This window comes from Hibiscus syriacus, unplaced genomic scaffold (assembly GCF_006381635.1).
Source record: "Hibiscus syriacus cultivar Baekdansim isolate YM2019G1 unplaced genomic scaffold, ASM638163v2 tig00117048_pilon, whole genome shotgun sequence".
Taxonomy (NCBI): Eukaryota; Viridiplantae; Streptophyta; class Magnoliopsida; order Malvales; family Malvaceae; genus Hibiscus; species Hibiscus syriacus.
In genome coordinates this window covers 5,061,995-5,075,635 of record NW_024063538.1, presented here as the reverse complement: position 1 = coordinate 5,075,635, position 13,641 = coordinate 5,061,995, and the positions used below count along the sequence as shown (strand labels likewise).

General features: G+C 38.8%; 1 protein-coding gene across 1 annotated transcript; it reads left to right on the top strand.

Annotated features, from left to right (window-relative positions):
• Positions 1–5,741: 5,741 nt before the first annotated feature.
• LOC120197583 (proline-rich receptor-like protein kinase PERK2) lies at positions 5,742–10,290 on the top strand. The gene is made up of 4 exons (XM_039199066.1): positions 5,742–5,766; positions 6,205–6,279; positions 8,879–9,024; positions 9,796–10,290. Exons 1-4 carry the CDS (start codon positions 5,742–5,744, stop codon positions 10,288–10,290), a joined length of 741 nt encoding a protein of 246 aa, XP_039054997.1.
• Positions 10,291–13,641: the final 3,351 nt, after the last annotated feature.

Below are 13,641 nucleotides of genomic sequence, written 5' to 3'. Positions count from 1 at the left end.
ATGGTTCCACTGAGTTGTTATCACAATCATCTAGCTGGATCTTGTGTATACATATTTTAGGGTTGATTCCCTTTAAGTCTACTATAGCCCAACCTAGAGTTTTTTTGTGTTGTGACAAAACATTCAACAAGCTACCTTCTTGTTCGAGGATTAGAGTAGCAAACATTATAACTGGTAAAGCATTATCACTATCTAGATACACATATTTCAAATGTGATGGCAATGATTTAAGTTCTAAGGTAGGTGCATGCTGCGATGGAGGCTTTGGAGGAATAAATTCATTGAAATCAAGGGGTTCGAATAACATATCTTGTCTAACTTGAAGTAAACTAGACTATTCCTTCTCTAAAGAATTATCCTTAGACTTTGCATTCGCTCTATCTTAAGTATGTCTTTCATCTGCTTCAGTAAAAAAACTTGTGTCGAGGCAAATATCTTTGTATACCTTGTTTAGATAAGTTTCGCCTAGGTAAAAATTATTGTTCCCCTCTGGTTGTAACAAATTGTTGTGGAAAAAATTTGTACACTCTTCCTTTGAATTTTTTTCCTTGGCACATATTGTTATACTCATTAATATGTAAAAAATTTCCTTGGCCAGACTTTTCCATTCCAGCTTTCTCCATTGAATCAACATCTTCAAAGTAATGGAATTCTTTAGAGTCATCAACATATTTGAGAGCGTTGAAGACATTGATCGAGATATTTCGATCAACCACTCTCATCGTGAATTCTCACAGTCTATTAGAATATGCCCAGTAGCTAAGAAGAGGCATCCGAGAATAATAGGTGTATTTTCATCGGCCTCACAGTCTAAAATGAGGAAATCTGCTGGAAAGACAAACTTATACACTTTAACAATCACATCTTTAATCATGTCGTAGGTACGAACGTGTGATTGATCAGCTAGTTGTAGAATCACAGTGGTTAGTCGAGTGTTACCCATTCCAGCTTCAAAAGTGTGGACTGCATCAGATTTACACTTGACCCTAAGTAACTGATAACTCCGTAAAAAGACTCAATTTCTAATCTTTTTACTTAAGTTATTGATCGTCTAAACAAAGTATGCACTACATTTTTAGTTGCATATATGTTATATTAGCCTATGGCAGATAAGTTTTGCTTAGGCAAGATTTATTTGGCTTGACTGATGCTGCTGAGGAGAAAGGGTTGTTGAGTTGTGTTTGTGCAGCAATTCTACAAAGGAAGAACATTTCAGTCGTGACAATGAAAAGTTGCAAAGGTTAACGGAACAGAAGAGAACGTGAAGAGCAGATTTATCTCACCAAGGCAAGATTTATTTGAAGAAGTCTGAAGCAGGTGTGGCGAAACCGCCTATGTCACATGCCAATTGGATGACCTACTTCACGTGCAAGCAAGCCTTGATTGTTCTGACAGCCGCTAGTCGCCTTTCCTTTTTAAGCTTGCGAAATTAATAACAACTAATTAAAGAAACTCCAAAAGCATGCAAAGCCCTAGGAGATTTTTCCTTATAAATATTCAGCCGGAGCTGGAAAAAGGGGAGGCAAGGAAGAAGAAGAGAGAAGAGCTTTACCTAAAGCATGAGCAAGCAACTGCAGTGCTTTCCCACTATAACCACCAATCTTCCTTGGTGTCCTCCATAGCCAGACGATAACAGAGCGGTGATCAGGCCTCGAGAGAGGGTGATCACCAAGGCAGACATGGTACTGATCAGGATTGTCGCGATAGAGCCCCCGGTTTTGGGAGTCGTTCTTCCTTTGTTCTTAATTCTTATTTTATTTGGGGTTGTATTGAATGGTTAAATCTTGCATGATCTTTGATAACACCATGAATGCTTTACTTGGTGTTAAACTTTGTTTTTCCTAAACAATATTTTTATGTTTATGAATAACGAATTATGTTTGCTTATGACTATTTTGCTCATAGTTTAAATATTTTACCTTAACACTATAAGAGCATCGAGAGATCGCACATGGTTTTGGTAAAACATGTCTTGGAATTGTGAGGGCATCGAGAGATATCCTTTTGTCTAGATAGTAATTCTTAGATTCAAGAGAATTAAGATAGATCAACGTGAGAAAGGAATGAATCCGGGATGGTGAAGTTCTAACTTGTCTACCTTAGAGATAAGGAGTGAGTTTCAAGCGACTAAAAGGGATAATTTCTAGAGTAGGTTAAGACAACGTCTATAGTTAACACCGTGAGGTATTACCATAGCAACCGTCCAAGAATACCTAGTAATCCTGTCGGCACTTAGTGAGGCATAATAATTCATTCAAAACTTAGAATAATTTTTGTCAAGACAATAGTTTAGCGTTAGTGCTCTGTGATACGTCTGAATATGAGAGGTTGTTTGCATTATATTTAAACCAATACTTATTTTGTTTTGTTTTATCTGTTTGCATATTTCCTTTGTCTCGACTGCATTATTTTGAAATAATTTAATCATTCTTCTTCGTTTATTCGTATTAGTTTTTAGTTCAAATACTTAGTTGGATTTAGTTTGTGACATTAGTTCTAGTTGTGGTGAAAATATATTTCTAATTCAAAACATGTGGAGACGATACTCACTCACTACTATATTACTTGCATCGATTGTGTATACTTGTACATATTTGCTTGCCTTAGCATATACATTTACAAGCGATCAAGTTTTTGGCACCGTTACTGGGGATTGGCAACTGACGAATTTTTTTTGCCATAACAAGTTCTTTTTGTCACTTTATATTTATTTAATCTAACGTAGTTTTTATTTTCTTCTATAGGTTTTTATTATTGCATGACATTGAGATCTGCTGGTAAACCTTTGGAACCATTCGACCCAAAGTTGAGCAATCATTAAGACAAAGGTTGCGTGCCCAAAAAACCAGAGAACATTTGAATCAAATGCAAAACGACATGGGATATCTAGGAGAGATGCATCAATTAATCTCCAAGTTGCAAGACCAAGAGCGATACGAGATCATTTGAACCCAATTCTCGATGACCTCAATTCTGGCATACTGGCACCCGAGAAACAAGCCACTCATTTTGAACTTAAACCAGCAATGTTTAATATGTTGAACTCTATCGGCCAATTTGGTGGTACACCCAATGAAGATGCTAGACAACATGTACGTGCTTTCCTTAAAGTATGCGATTCATTTCGACAACAATGAGTACATGAAGATGTGCTCAAACTAAAGCTTTTTCCTTACTCCTTACGTGATAGAGCAAGAGCTTGGCTTAGCGGAGTTCCTTCCGTATCAATGGAGTCATGGGCATATTTATGCAAGAGTTTCCTACTCTAATATAATCTAATATAATCCACCTAATATGAATACACAGATTCGGAACGACATCGATAGTATTCTCCAAGGACATGATGAATCAATGTACGAATATTGGGATAGGTATAAAAGTTTACTTCGAAAATGTGTTAACCATGGATTCCACGATTAGACGCAAGTGGTGATGTTTTACAATGGAGTTAACGCACCAACTTGAATGATGCTAGATGCCTCAGCGAATGGCACCTTACTAGACAAATCATCCGATGAAGCTTTTGATATTATCGACAAAATAGCAAATAATGACTAACAATTTCCAAGTGCAAGATTGGTAACCGGCAAAAAAACCCCTGGAGCATATGAATTAGAGAGTAAAGATTCGGTAGCAGCTCAACTTTCTTCCATAACCAACATGTTGAAAAATTTGCAACGTCTTAATGAGGTAAGAGAAGTCAAAGCAACCAATAATGTGTGCATGTTTTGTCATGGCAACCATCATGAAAGCGAATCTCCTGAAAACCATGAGTCAACCAATTTTGTGGGCAACTATAATCGGAACAACAAGAATCCCTATTCGAACACATACAATCCTGGTTAGAGACAACACCCAAATTTCTCATGGAATAATCAAGGAAGCAACAATCAAACCGCAAATTACAGGTCACAACAAAATAATTTCGACCATCAATATTTTCAAAATCAGCATCATCAGCAGCCCTGGTAGAACAATAAAGATATAGCTTCTTCCTCTAACACTCATTCCAATACTAACTCCTTGAAATCATCCTTGCAGGAATTCATGGCCTCGACAAAAGATTTCATGGCTTCTACAAAGACCTTGATGCACGAACATTCTGCAACAATTAAAAATCAAGGAAATTTGTTACAAAGCCAAGCAACACTATTGCAAAGCCATAATTCATCTCAGAGTGCTGGAGAATCAAGTGGGACAAATTGCCACGCTATTACATTCTCGCCCACATGGAAATCTCCCTAGTGATACTGAAGTTGCTAAGCATCATGGGAAGGAGCAATTTAATGTACTAATGCTAAGGAGTGGAAAACAAGTCGACCAATATGACAAGTTTGGGGGAGATCACCTGAACAAGTCTAGCCATGGCGTAACACAACCTGATCAATTTGAGAATACTGAACGAGAGCAAGTGCATAAAGAGAAGGAAAGAAGTGAAGGCTCAGAAAAGCATCAACCAGATAATAAGAAATTCATGGTCACGGCCAGTGATTCCTCAGCACCATCAGTAGTAGATGACACCTCCACCACCGTTCCCTCAACGGTTGAAGAAGTATGATGATGATATCCAGTTCAAGAAATTCGTTGATGTTCTGGATCAGTTGTGTATCAATGTGCCCCTACTTGAATCCATTGAGAAAATACCTTCCTATTCCAAGTTTCTAAAAGAAATTGTTACAAAGAAAAGAAAGATAGAACGTGTTACCATGGCAACAGAAATTTGCTCAGCAGTGAGCAAACTCCCACCAAAGCAAAAAGACCCTGACAGCTTTGTGATACCATGTTCCATTGCTAATGACTTCATAGGACGAGCTCTTATTGATGTAAACTTGATACCAAAGTCCATATTCATGAAACTAGACAGATATCATGCCCATCCTACATCAGTCATCCTACAGCTGGCTGATCGGTCTTATGTGCGACCCGAGGGCAGAATTGAAGACGTTGTAGTAAAGGTGGATAAATTTAAATTTCCAGTTGATTTTCTCATCTTGGATTGCGAAGCCAATGAAAATGCAACAATCATTTTGGGACGCCCATTATTAGCCACCGGCAAAATTTTAATAGATTGTGAAAAAGGAGAATTCACCATGAGAGTTGGAGAGCAAAGAGTCACGATCAATTTATTCAATTCTATGAAATACGCGGACGATCCAGAGAAATGCTAATGCATTAATAAGATTGAAGAAAAGGAAATCCTTGGACGAGGTGAATCCCTAAGGCTCGATGAATACAGTACTTTGTACATGAACCTACAACAAAGATGCATGAAGTAGAAAACTTTAGCCAAGACGAATTATTTTCAGAAGATGATTCTGAAATTATGGCTCCAACCATAGAAATATGAGCAATGAACACCCAGAAAGCGATACCAAGGCAATATGCGAAGGAAAGACAAAGGACCAATTGAGATTTCTTCATAGGTCAGGTATGAAATTGGAACCTTTAGATTATGATGAAGTTAAGTCTCAAGAGTCATCTTCACAAAATGTATCGAAATTACAACTTAAAACTTTTCCATCACATTTGAAATATGCTTATCTAGGAGTTGATGAAACCCTACCAATGATTATTTCAGCCAACCTAACCTCCTAACAGGAGAATAGTTTGTTGAATGTTTTGTCACAGCACATGAAAGCTATAGGTTGGACGATGGTAGATTTGAAGGGAACCAATCCGACCATATGCATGCACAAAATCAATCTCGATAATAGCCACAATACCTCGATGAAACCCTAAAGATGGCTCAACCCGATCATGAAGAAGGTAATCATGAAGGAAATAATAAAATGGTTGGATGCGAGAGTAATTTATCCCATATCTGATAGTTTATGTGTTAGCCCAGTATAATGTGTACCAAAGAAAGGTGGTGTGACCGTGGTCAAAAGCGAGCATGATGAGTTACTCACCATGCGAACAGTCACGGCTGGCATATGCATGGATTACAGGAAGCTCATCAAAACCACAAAGAAGGATCATTTTCCCCTCCCTTTTATCGATCAAATGTTGGATAAATTAGAGGGAAAAGCATTTTATTGCTTCCTCGATGGATACTCAGGATATAACCAAATTGCCAGAGCACCTGAGGACCAAGAAAAGACAACTTTCACATGCCGTATGGTACCTATGCATTTCGATGAATGTCGTTTGGACTGTGTAATGCTCCAGTTACATTCTAAAGATGCATGATGGTAATGTTTTCAGATATGGTGGAAGAGTGCATGGAAATATTTATGGACGAGTTCTCCGTTTCGGGCGATGACTTTGACCGATGGCTCGGTAATTTATCGAATGTGTTAAAACGATGTGAAAAGCCAACCTAGTACTAAATTGGGAAAAATGCCATTTTATGTAATCGAAGGAATAGTGTTGGGTCACAAAATTTCATGCCATGGCATCAAAGTCGACAAATCCAAGGTGGATGAAATTGCAAATCTATCCCCACCTACTAATGTGCGAGGTGTACGTAGTTTCCTTGGACATGCAGAATTCTACAGGCGGTTCATAAAAGACTTTTCTCAAATCTCTAAACCTTATGTCTTTTGCTTCAAAAAAATCATCCATTTGAATTTACTAATGATTGTTTGAATGCCTTCACAAATTTGAAGAAAAAGCTTTCGGAAGCACCAATTGTTATCCCACCAGACTGGAACGAACCATTTGAGCTCATGTGCGATGCTAGTGACTATGTAGTCGAGCAGTGCTAGGGTAACAAAAAAGTAAAATTTTTCATGTTATCTATTATGCAAGCCGAACTCTTAATGATTCACAAGTGAACTATATCACAACTGAAAAAGAGCTCTTAGCAGTAGTATTTGCATTCGATAAGTGTAGGCCATATCTAATAGGCACTAAGGTAATTTTGCACATAGTCACTCAGCCATTAAATATTTGATTAATAAAAAAGATGCAAAGCCTAGACTAATTTGGTGAATATTATTACTGCAAGAATTCGATTTAGAGATCAAGGATAGAAAAGGTATAGAAAATCAAGTGGTAAACCATTTGTCTAGGCTAGATAACAAACATGATTGTCTTGACATTTCAGAAATTAAAGAGGATTTCCCTGATGAGAAAATATTATTTGTCACGACTGTACCGTGGTATGCTGACATAGTTAATTTTCTTGTTAGTGGTATTGTTTCACTTGATTTATCTAGCCAGGGCAAAAGGAAATTTCGACATGATGTGCGACATTACTTCTGGAATAACCATTTCTATTTAAGCAATGCGGATACCAAATAATCAGAAGATACATTCCAGAAGAATATCAACAAGATATCCTATGCCAATGCCACTCGTCACCATATGGAGAACATTTTGGTGGAATGAGAACAACAGTAAAAGTGCTTCAGTCTGGATTTTATTGGCCAACCCTATTTAGAGACGGGCATGAATTCTATAAGTCATGTGATAGATGCCAACGAACAGGAAACATCTCGAAACGGCATGAGATTTCATGGCAAAACATTCTGGAAATCGAACTTTTCGATGTATGGGGAATAGATTTCAAGGGATATTTTCCAACATCATTCGGAGATATGTACATTCTCTTGGTAGTGGATTACGTATCAAAATGGGTTGAAGCCATTGTAACACCTAAGAACGATTCCAAGACGGTGTTGAAGTTTATGCACAAAAATATATTCACCCGCTTTGGAACACCACGAGCTATCATTAGCGATGAAGGCACACATTTTGACAATAAACTGATTGCCAAGGCACTGAAAAGATATGGAGTACGACATAGAATCGCTATGGCGTATCACCCTTAGACGAATGGACAAGTCGAAGTGTCTAACCAAGAAATCAAGCAGATCCTTGAGAAAGTGGTTAACCCAAGTCGAAAAGATTGGTCGCCGAAGCTAGATGAAGCACTATGGGCTTATCGCACATTATTCAAGACACCGCTGGAATGCCCCCATTCAAGCTGGTCTACGGGAAGGAATGTCATTTACCGGTTAAACTTGAACATAAAGCTTATTGGGCCATCAAAAAGATAAACATGGATGCTCAGCTTGCTGGAGAAATAAGACTCTTGGAGCTGAATGAGATGGATGAATTTAGAGCATATGCATACGAGAATGTCCGCTTTTACAAGGAGAAAACAAAACGATGGCATGACAAAAAAATATTACCGAGGCAATTTTATTCTGGATAACAAGTACTGTTCTACAATTCACACCTTAAGTTATTCCCAGAAAGCTAAAATCGAGATGGTCAGGACCATTCATTGTTTACCAAGTCCAGGACAACAGAGTAATTGAAATCCAGAACCAAAATGATGGTTTTGTCTTTAAGGTGAACGGACAGAGACTCGACGAGTACAAAGGAGCCCCAATCATACGTGACAAACTGGCATCGTTGGCACATGATGCCCAAGAGTTTGCTTTACTTTAATTGAGAAAATATTTGTTGCATAGGCAAGCAAGGAACACATGGCAGCATGGGGAGTTGAAGCATGCATGAAGAAAAAAGGACAAACTAGGGCACAAGGTTTTGGCGACAAAGTAAAGGGGGAATAAATCTTTTCTCCTCCTTTATGTCAAATCACATATTTCTCATTTAATGAGAAATCTTTTCCCCACTGTGTAAAGACTAAAATACCCCAAAACCACCCATCATTTTCCAAGAAAAACTACCCACCCACCTCTTCTTCATCGTGTTTCCCTCTTTCTCTATAAACCATAATTTTTTTCTTTCTCTAAAAAATACTTCCCCGTCGCCACCAATAAATTCAGTCAAGAAAATGGTAAGATCACGACCGGCCCCAGCCCCCAAACAGAGTTTCGAACATTTCCAAACAACCGAAACAGAAGCACACTTCAAAACCATTCAGCAACGCCAAGTATATTTGGAAATGGATTCGTTTTTTCAGCCGAGGGCGAGGAGCCGTTTGCACCCGAGGTGATGGACGTCATAAAGAAACATACCTGGGAGAAGTTTGCTCGAAATCCTAATGCCGCAGCACTAGCAATGGTGCGGGAGTTCTATACCCATCTTGAGGACCCCTCCAACCACACAGTATATTATCGAGGAAAACACATTCGCTTCTCCCCCTCTACACTCAACAAATACTTTAAGTTAGGGAAAGTGGATGACCAACACAAGAGATTTGTGGCCGAAGCAGATCAAGAAATGTACAATAGATTTCTACAGGATTTATGCTTTGGGTGGGCCAAGTTCGAATGGAATGCCCCCACAAGGAAACGAGTAGATCGTCGAGCCCTAAAATCGTACGTGAAATTGTGGAACCACTTTCTCAAAGGCAAGTTGATGCCAACGTCCCACAACACCACTATCCTCGTCAAGAGATTGCTGCTCTTGCACTGGATCATATATGGTAGAAGATCGACATGGGAAAAATCATCTTTGAGCAGATCCATGACTATGCCAAATGGAATCGGGGTAACCTACTGTTTCTAAACCTTATAACCGTGTTGTACATTAAGAAAAAAGTTCTTGAAGAAACATTCGAAGATTTCATCAAACCCAAGGAGAGTATTACAAAGAAAAAGGTCCCCGAGTTGATGTGTTTCAATGATGACGACCCGTAGGAAGGTTTGGAGCAGGGCGCAAAATCGGTTGCCGTGGCTAGAATGGCCGCTGTGGTCAAGCACACGTGAGAGACGCGTGAAAAGATTGGACGCCTGGAGGACCACATGAAAATTTACTTCGAGTATGCCAAGGCAAGGACATGCGACTCAACGCCTTCATCAAGGAGTTGTTACCAACCACAATGATCAGACTGCCAACCTTTCCCAGTGTTATCCTCAACTACAATGCAGGCGGTAGGGCATTCCATGCCTCGACATCTTATGTCCCTCCGAAGTTCCACCAGAAGTTCCCACCGATGTGCCACCATTGGCAACCCATTTCTCACCCGTACTAGAAGAAGGCCAAGGAGACACAGAAGAGTTCCTCAGTTCCTCATCCTTTTCGACCACCGAAAGTAGCGATGATACTCCACCCCACTTTTTCACTGATGAAGATTTCACGCCAACACCGAAGCAGCCCAACCATGATCCTATTCCATCCCCAGCTCAATCAGCACCACCAGTCCCAACAGAAATTCCTAGTCCACCACCCGTCCCAACACAACAGACTCCTATGACCGAGCAGTCCACTCCAGCATGCACCTCGTCTAGCAAGAAGCGCTACAAGAGAATATCAGGACGTATACTTCAGCTATCTCCATCCCCAGCAGTAGTAAACTCCAGATCCGAGAGTCTCTCTCCTCCCAAACGACACCGCACGAGGGCATCCAGTCAAGCCACCCCACCAAAGTAAGTTTATTCTTCTTAGTTATCGTTTTCTTTTTAATTTTTTTGTATCTGGATATAAAACATATAGTATAGTTTTCATGCATTGAGGATAATGCATCCCTCAAGTTTGGGGGAGGTATTTACCATTCTGCCATACTTTGTTAAATAGTAATTGATGTTTATCGATTGAAAATTTTGATTGTCATGACATAAGCAGGTTAAGATTATTGTTAGGAATGAATTAGGGATATCCAATGATGAAAGCAAAATTTTATTGCCTATGCCAGAAATTATTGTTAAGACTGTCAAATGAAGAGAACCAACCCCAGCCTTGATTCTTTTAAATTTATAAACACGATTGTAGGATGTTTTGCTCTAGGTAATATGTAAAATTTTTAGGAAAGAACTTTATAATTGCCGAGACTTCAAAAAATATTCTAAGGGTAAAGTAAAAACTCTATAGTGTTTAAAAACTTGAAAAATACAAATGGACACTCCTCTGTGCAAAGGCATGAACAAGAAAAACTCCAAAAGAAATTAAGAGTATACAAGGCATATGAGTGAATGAAAGTAGTCACAGGATGACTCTGCCCGACTAGCTTAAGGGTAGAAGGTATGCTCCCTTTCACCTAGAGTGTGGAACGGTTGGTGTGATGAGCTGACTACCCTATAAAAAATGTGTGAATAAAGAGAATAAAAGTTGATAAATAACTAGGAGTATAAACTAAGCTTGGTGAATAGTTTGTTACCTTGACAACCTAGAAGTATTTACTTTAAGTTTTCTAATTACCTCTATGCATAGACTGGTTACAATCACGCACACACCATAGCAAAGGATCCTGACTAGAGAAGGGACTTGACTGATATGACTGTCGAACATGTTGAGGCCAAATATTTTTACTGAGGGTTGTCTCAAACCTGATGATGTTCTTGATACTGCTTTGCCATGACAATTTTTATTTTCTTCCAGCTATTATCCATTGCTTGAGGATAAGAAATAGCTTAAGTTTGGGGGGTGTGATAACTCCATAAAAAGACTCAATTTCTAGTCTTTCACATAAGTTATTGCTCGTCTAAACAAAGTATGCACTGCATTTTTAGTTGTTTTAGTTGCATATAGGTTATATTACCCTGTGGTGGATAAGTTTTGCTTAGGCAAGATTTATTTGGCTTGACTGATGCTGCTGAGGAGAAAGGGTTGTTGAGTTGTGTTTGTGCAGGAATTTACAAAGGAAGAACATTTTAGTCATGACAATGAAAAGTTGCAAAGGCCAACTGAACAGAAGAGAACGTGAAGAGTAGATTTATCTCGTCGAGGCAAGATTTATTTGAAGAATTCTGAAGCAGGTGTCGTGAAACCGCCTATGTCACATGCCAGCTGGATTACCTACTTCACGTGCAAGTAAGCCTTGATTGTTCTGACAGCCGCCTTTCCTTTTTAACCTTGGGAAATTAATAATGGCTAATTAAGGAAACTCCAAAAACATGCAAAGCCCTAGGAGATTTTTCCTTATAAATATTCAGTCGTAGCCGCAAAAAAGGGGAGGCAAGGAAGAAGAGAGACGAGCTTTACCTAAGGCGTGAGCAAACAACTGCAGTGCTTTCCCACTGTCTAACCACCAATCTTCCTTGGTGTCCTCCATAGCCAGACGATAGCAGAGCGGTGATCAGGCCTCGAGAGAGGGTGATCACCAAGGCAGGCGAGGTGCTGATCAGGATTGTCGCGATAGAGCCCCTGATTTTGGGAGTCATTCTTCCTTTGTTCTTAATTCTTATTTTATTTGGGGTTGTATTGAACAGTTAAATCTTGCATGATCTTTGATAACACCATGAATGCTTTACTTTGTGTTAAACTTTGTTTTGCTTAAACAATATTTTTATGTTTATGAATGACGAATTATGTTTGCTTATGACTATTTTACTCATAGTTTAAATATTTTGCCTTAACACTGTAAGAGCATCGAGAGATCGCCTAGGGTTTCGATAAAACATGTCTTGGAATTGTGAGAGCATCGAGAGATAGCCTTTTGTCTAGATAGTGATTCTTAGATTCCAGGGAATTAAGATATATCAACGTGAGCAAAGGAATGAATTCGGGATGGTGAAGTTCTAACTTGTCTACCTTAGAGATAAGGAGTGAGTTTCAAGCGACTAAAAGGGATAATTGCTAGAGTAGGTTAAGACAAATTCTATAGTTAACACCGAGAGGTATTACCATAGCAACCGTCCAAGAATACCTAGTAATCCTGTCGGGCAGCTTAGTGAGGCGTAATAATTCATTCAGAACTTAGAATAATTGTTGTCAAGACAATAATTTAGCATCAATGCTCTATGACACGTCTGAATATGAGAGGTTGTTTGCATTATATTTAAACCAATACTTGTTTTGTTTTGTTTTATCTGTCTGCATATTTCCTTTATCTTGACTACATTATTCTGAAATCATTGAAACATTTTTCTTAGTTTATTCGTATTAGTTCTTAGTTCAAATACTTAGTAGGAGTTAATTCGTGACATTAGTTCTAGTTGTGGTAAAAATATATTTCTAATCCAATCCCTGTGGAGACGATACTCACTCATTACTATATTACTTGCATCGATTGTGTATACTTGCACAGATTTGCTTGCCTTAGCATATACATTTACAAGTGATCAGTAACGAAGAGCTCTTTCCACATTTTATCACCGATGAAACATGGTATAACAAAGCTGCCAGGATCTTTTTGCTTCGGCAGAAGTTTACTCATTGCTGAACAATATTTTTTTGATGTGGCAATAATTTCTAGTCTTTCCACCTTTCTCTTTTTTGTGAAAATGTCCTTCAAGAATTTGGCATAGGAAGGCATTTTCTCATTGGCTTCAAGTAGTGGAACATTGATTTACAGCTGGTCAAGGACGTCAACAAACTTTCTGAACAGGATCTCGTCATTATGCTTCTTCAACCGCTGAAGGAAGGGTGGTAGAGGTCTAGCTTCATCTGCTACAAGTGGTGATGAAACTTTTGCCTTGACAAATAACTTTTCACCATCAGTGTGATGACTTGTTGAGGTCGCATCCTTTTCCTTCTCCTTAGGCAATTCTTCTTGTTCAGCAATTTATCCTCGGCCTTCAGATTCTTGATATATAGTCCCTCGGAGAGAAATTTCTTAGTTCTCTCCCCCAAACTTATCATCAAGATTAATTTGGGTACCACTCCGAAGTGTAAGCATATTGCATTGCTCATTCCTGTGAGGCTTAGTGACCTGAGTATTACTAGGGAGGGTTCCTTGCAGCTGAGAATGTATTGTTCTGGCTATTTGGCCCACTTGATTCTCTAACAATCTTAATGATAAACTATGGCTTTGTAATAGAGTTGCTTGGCTTTGTAATAAAGAAC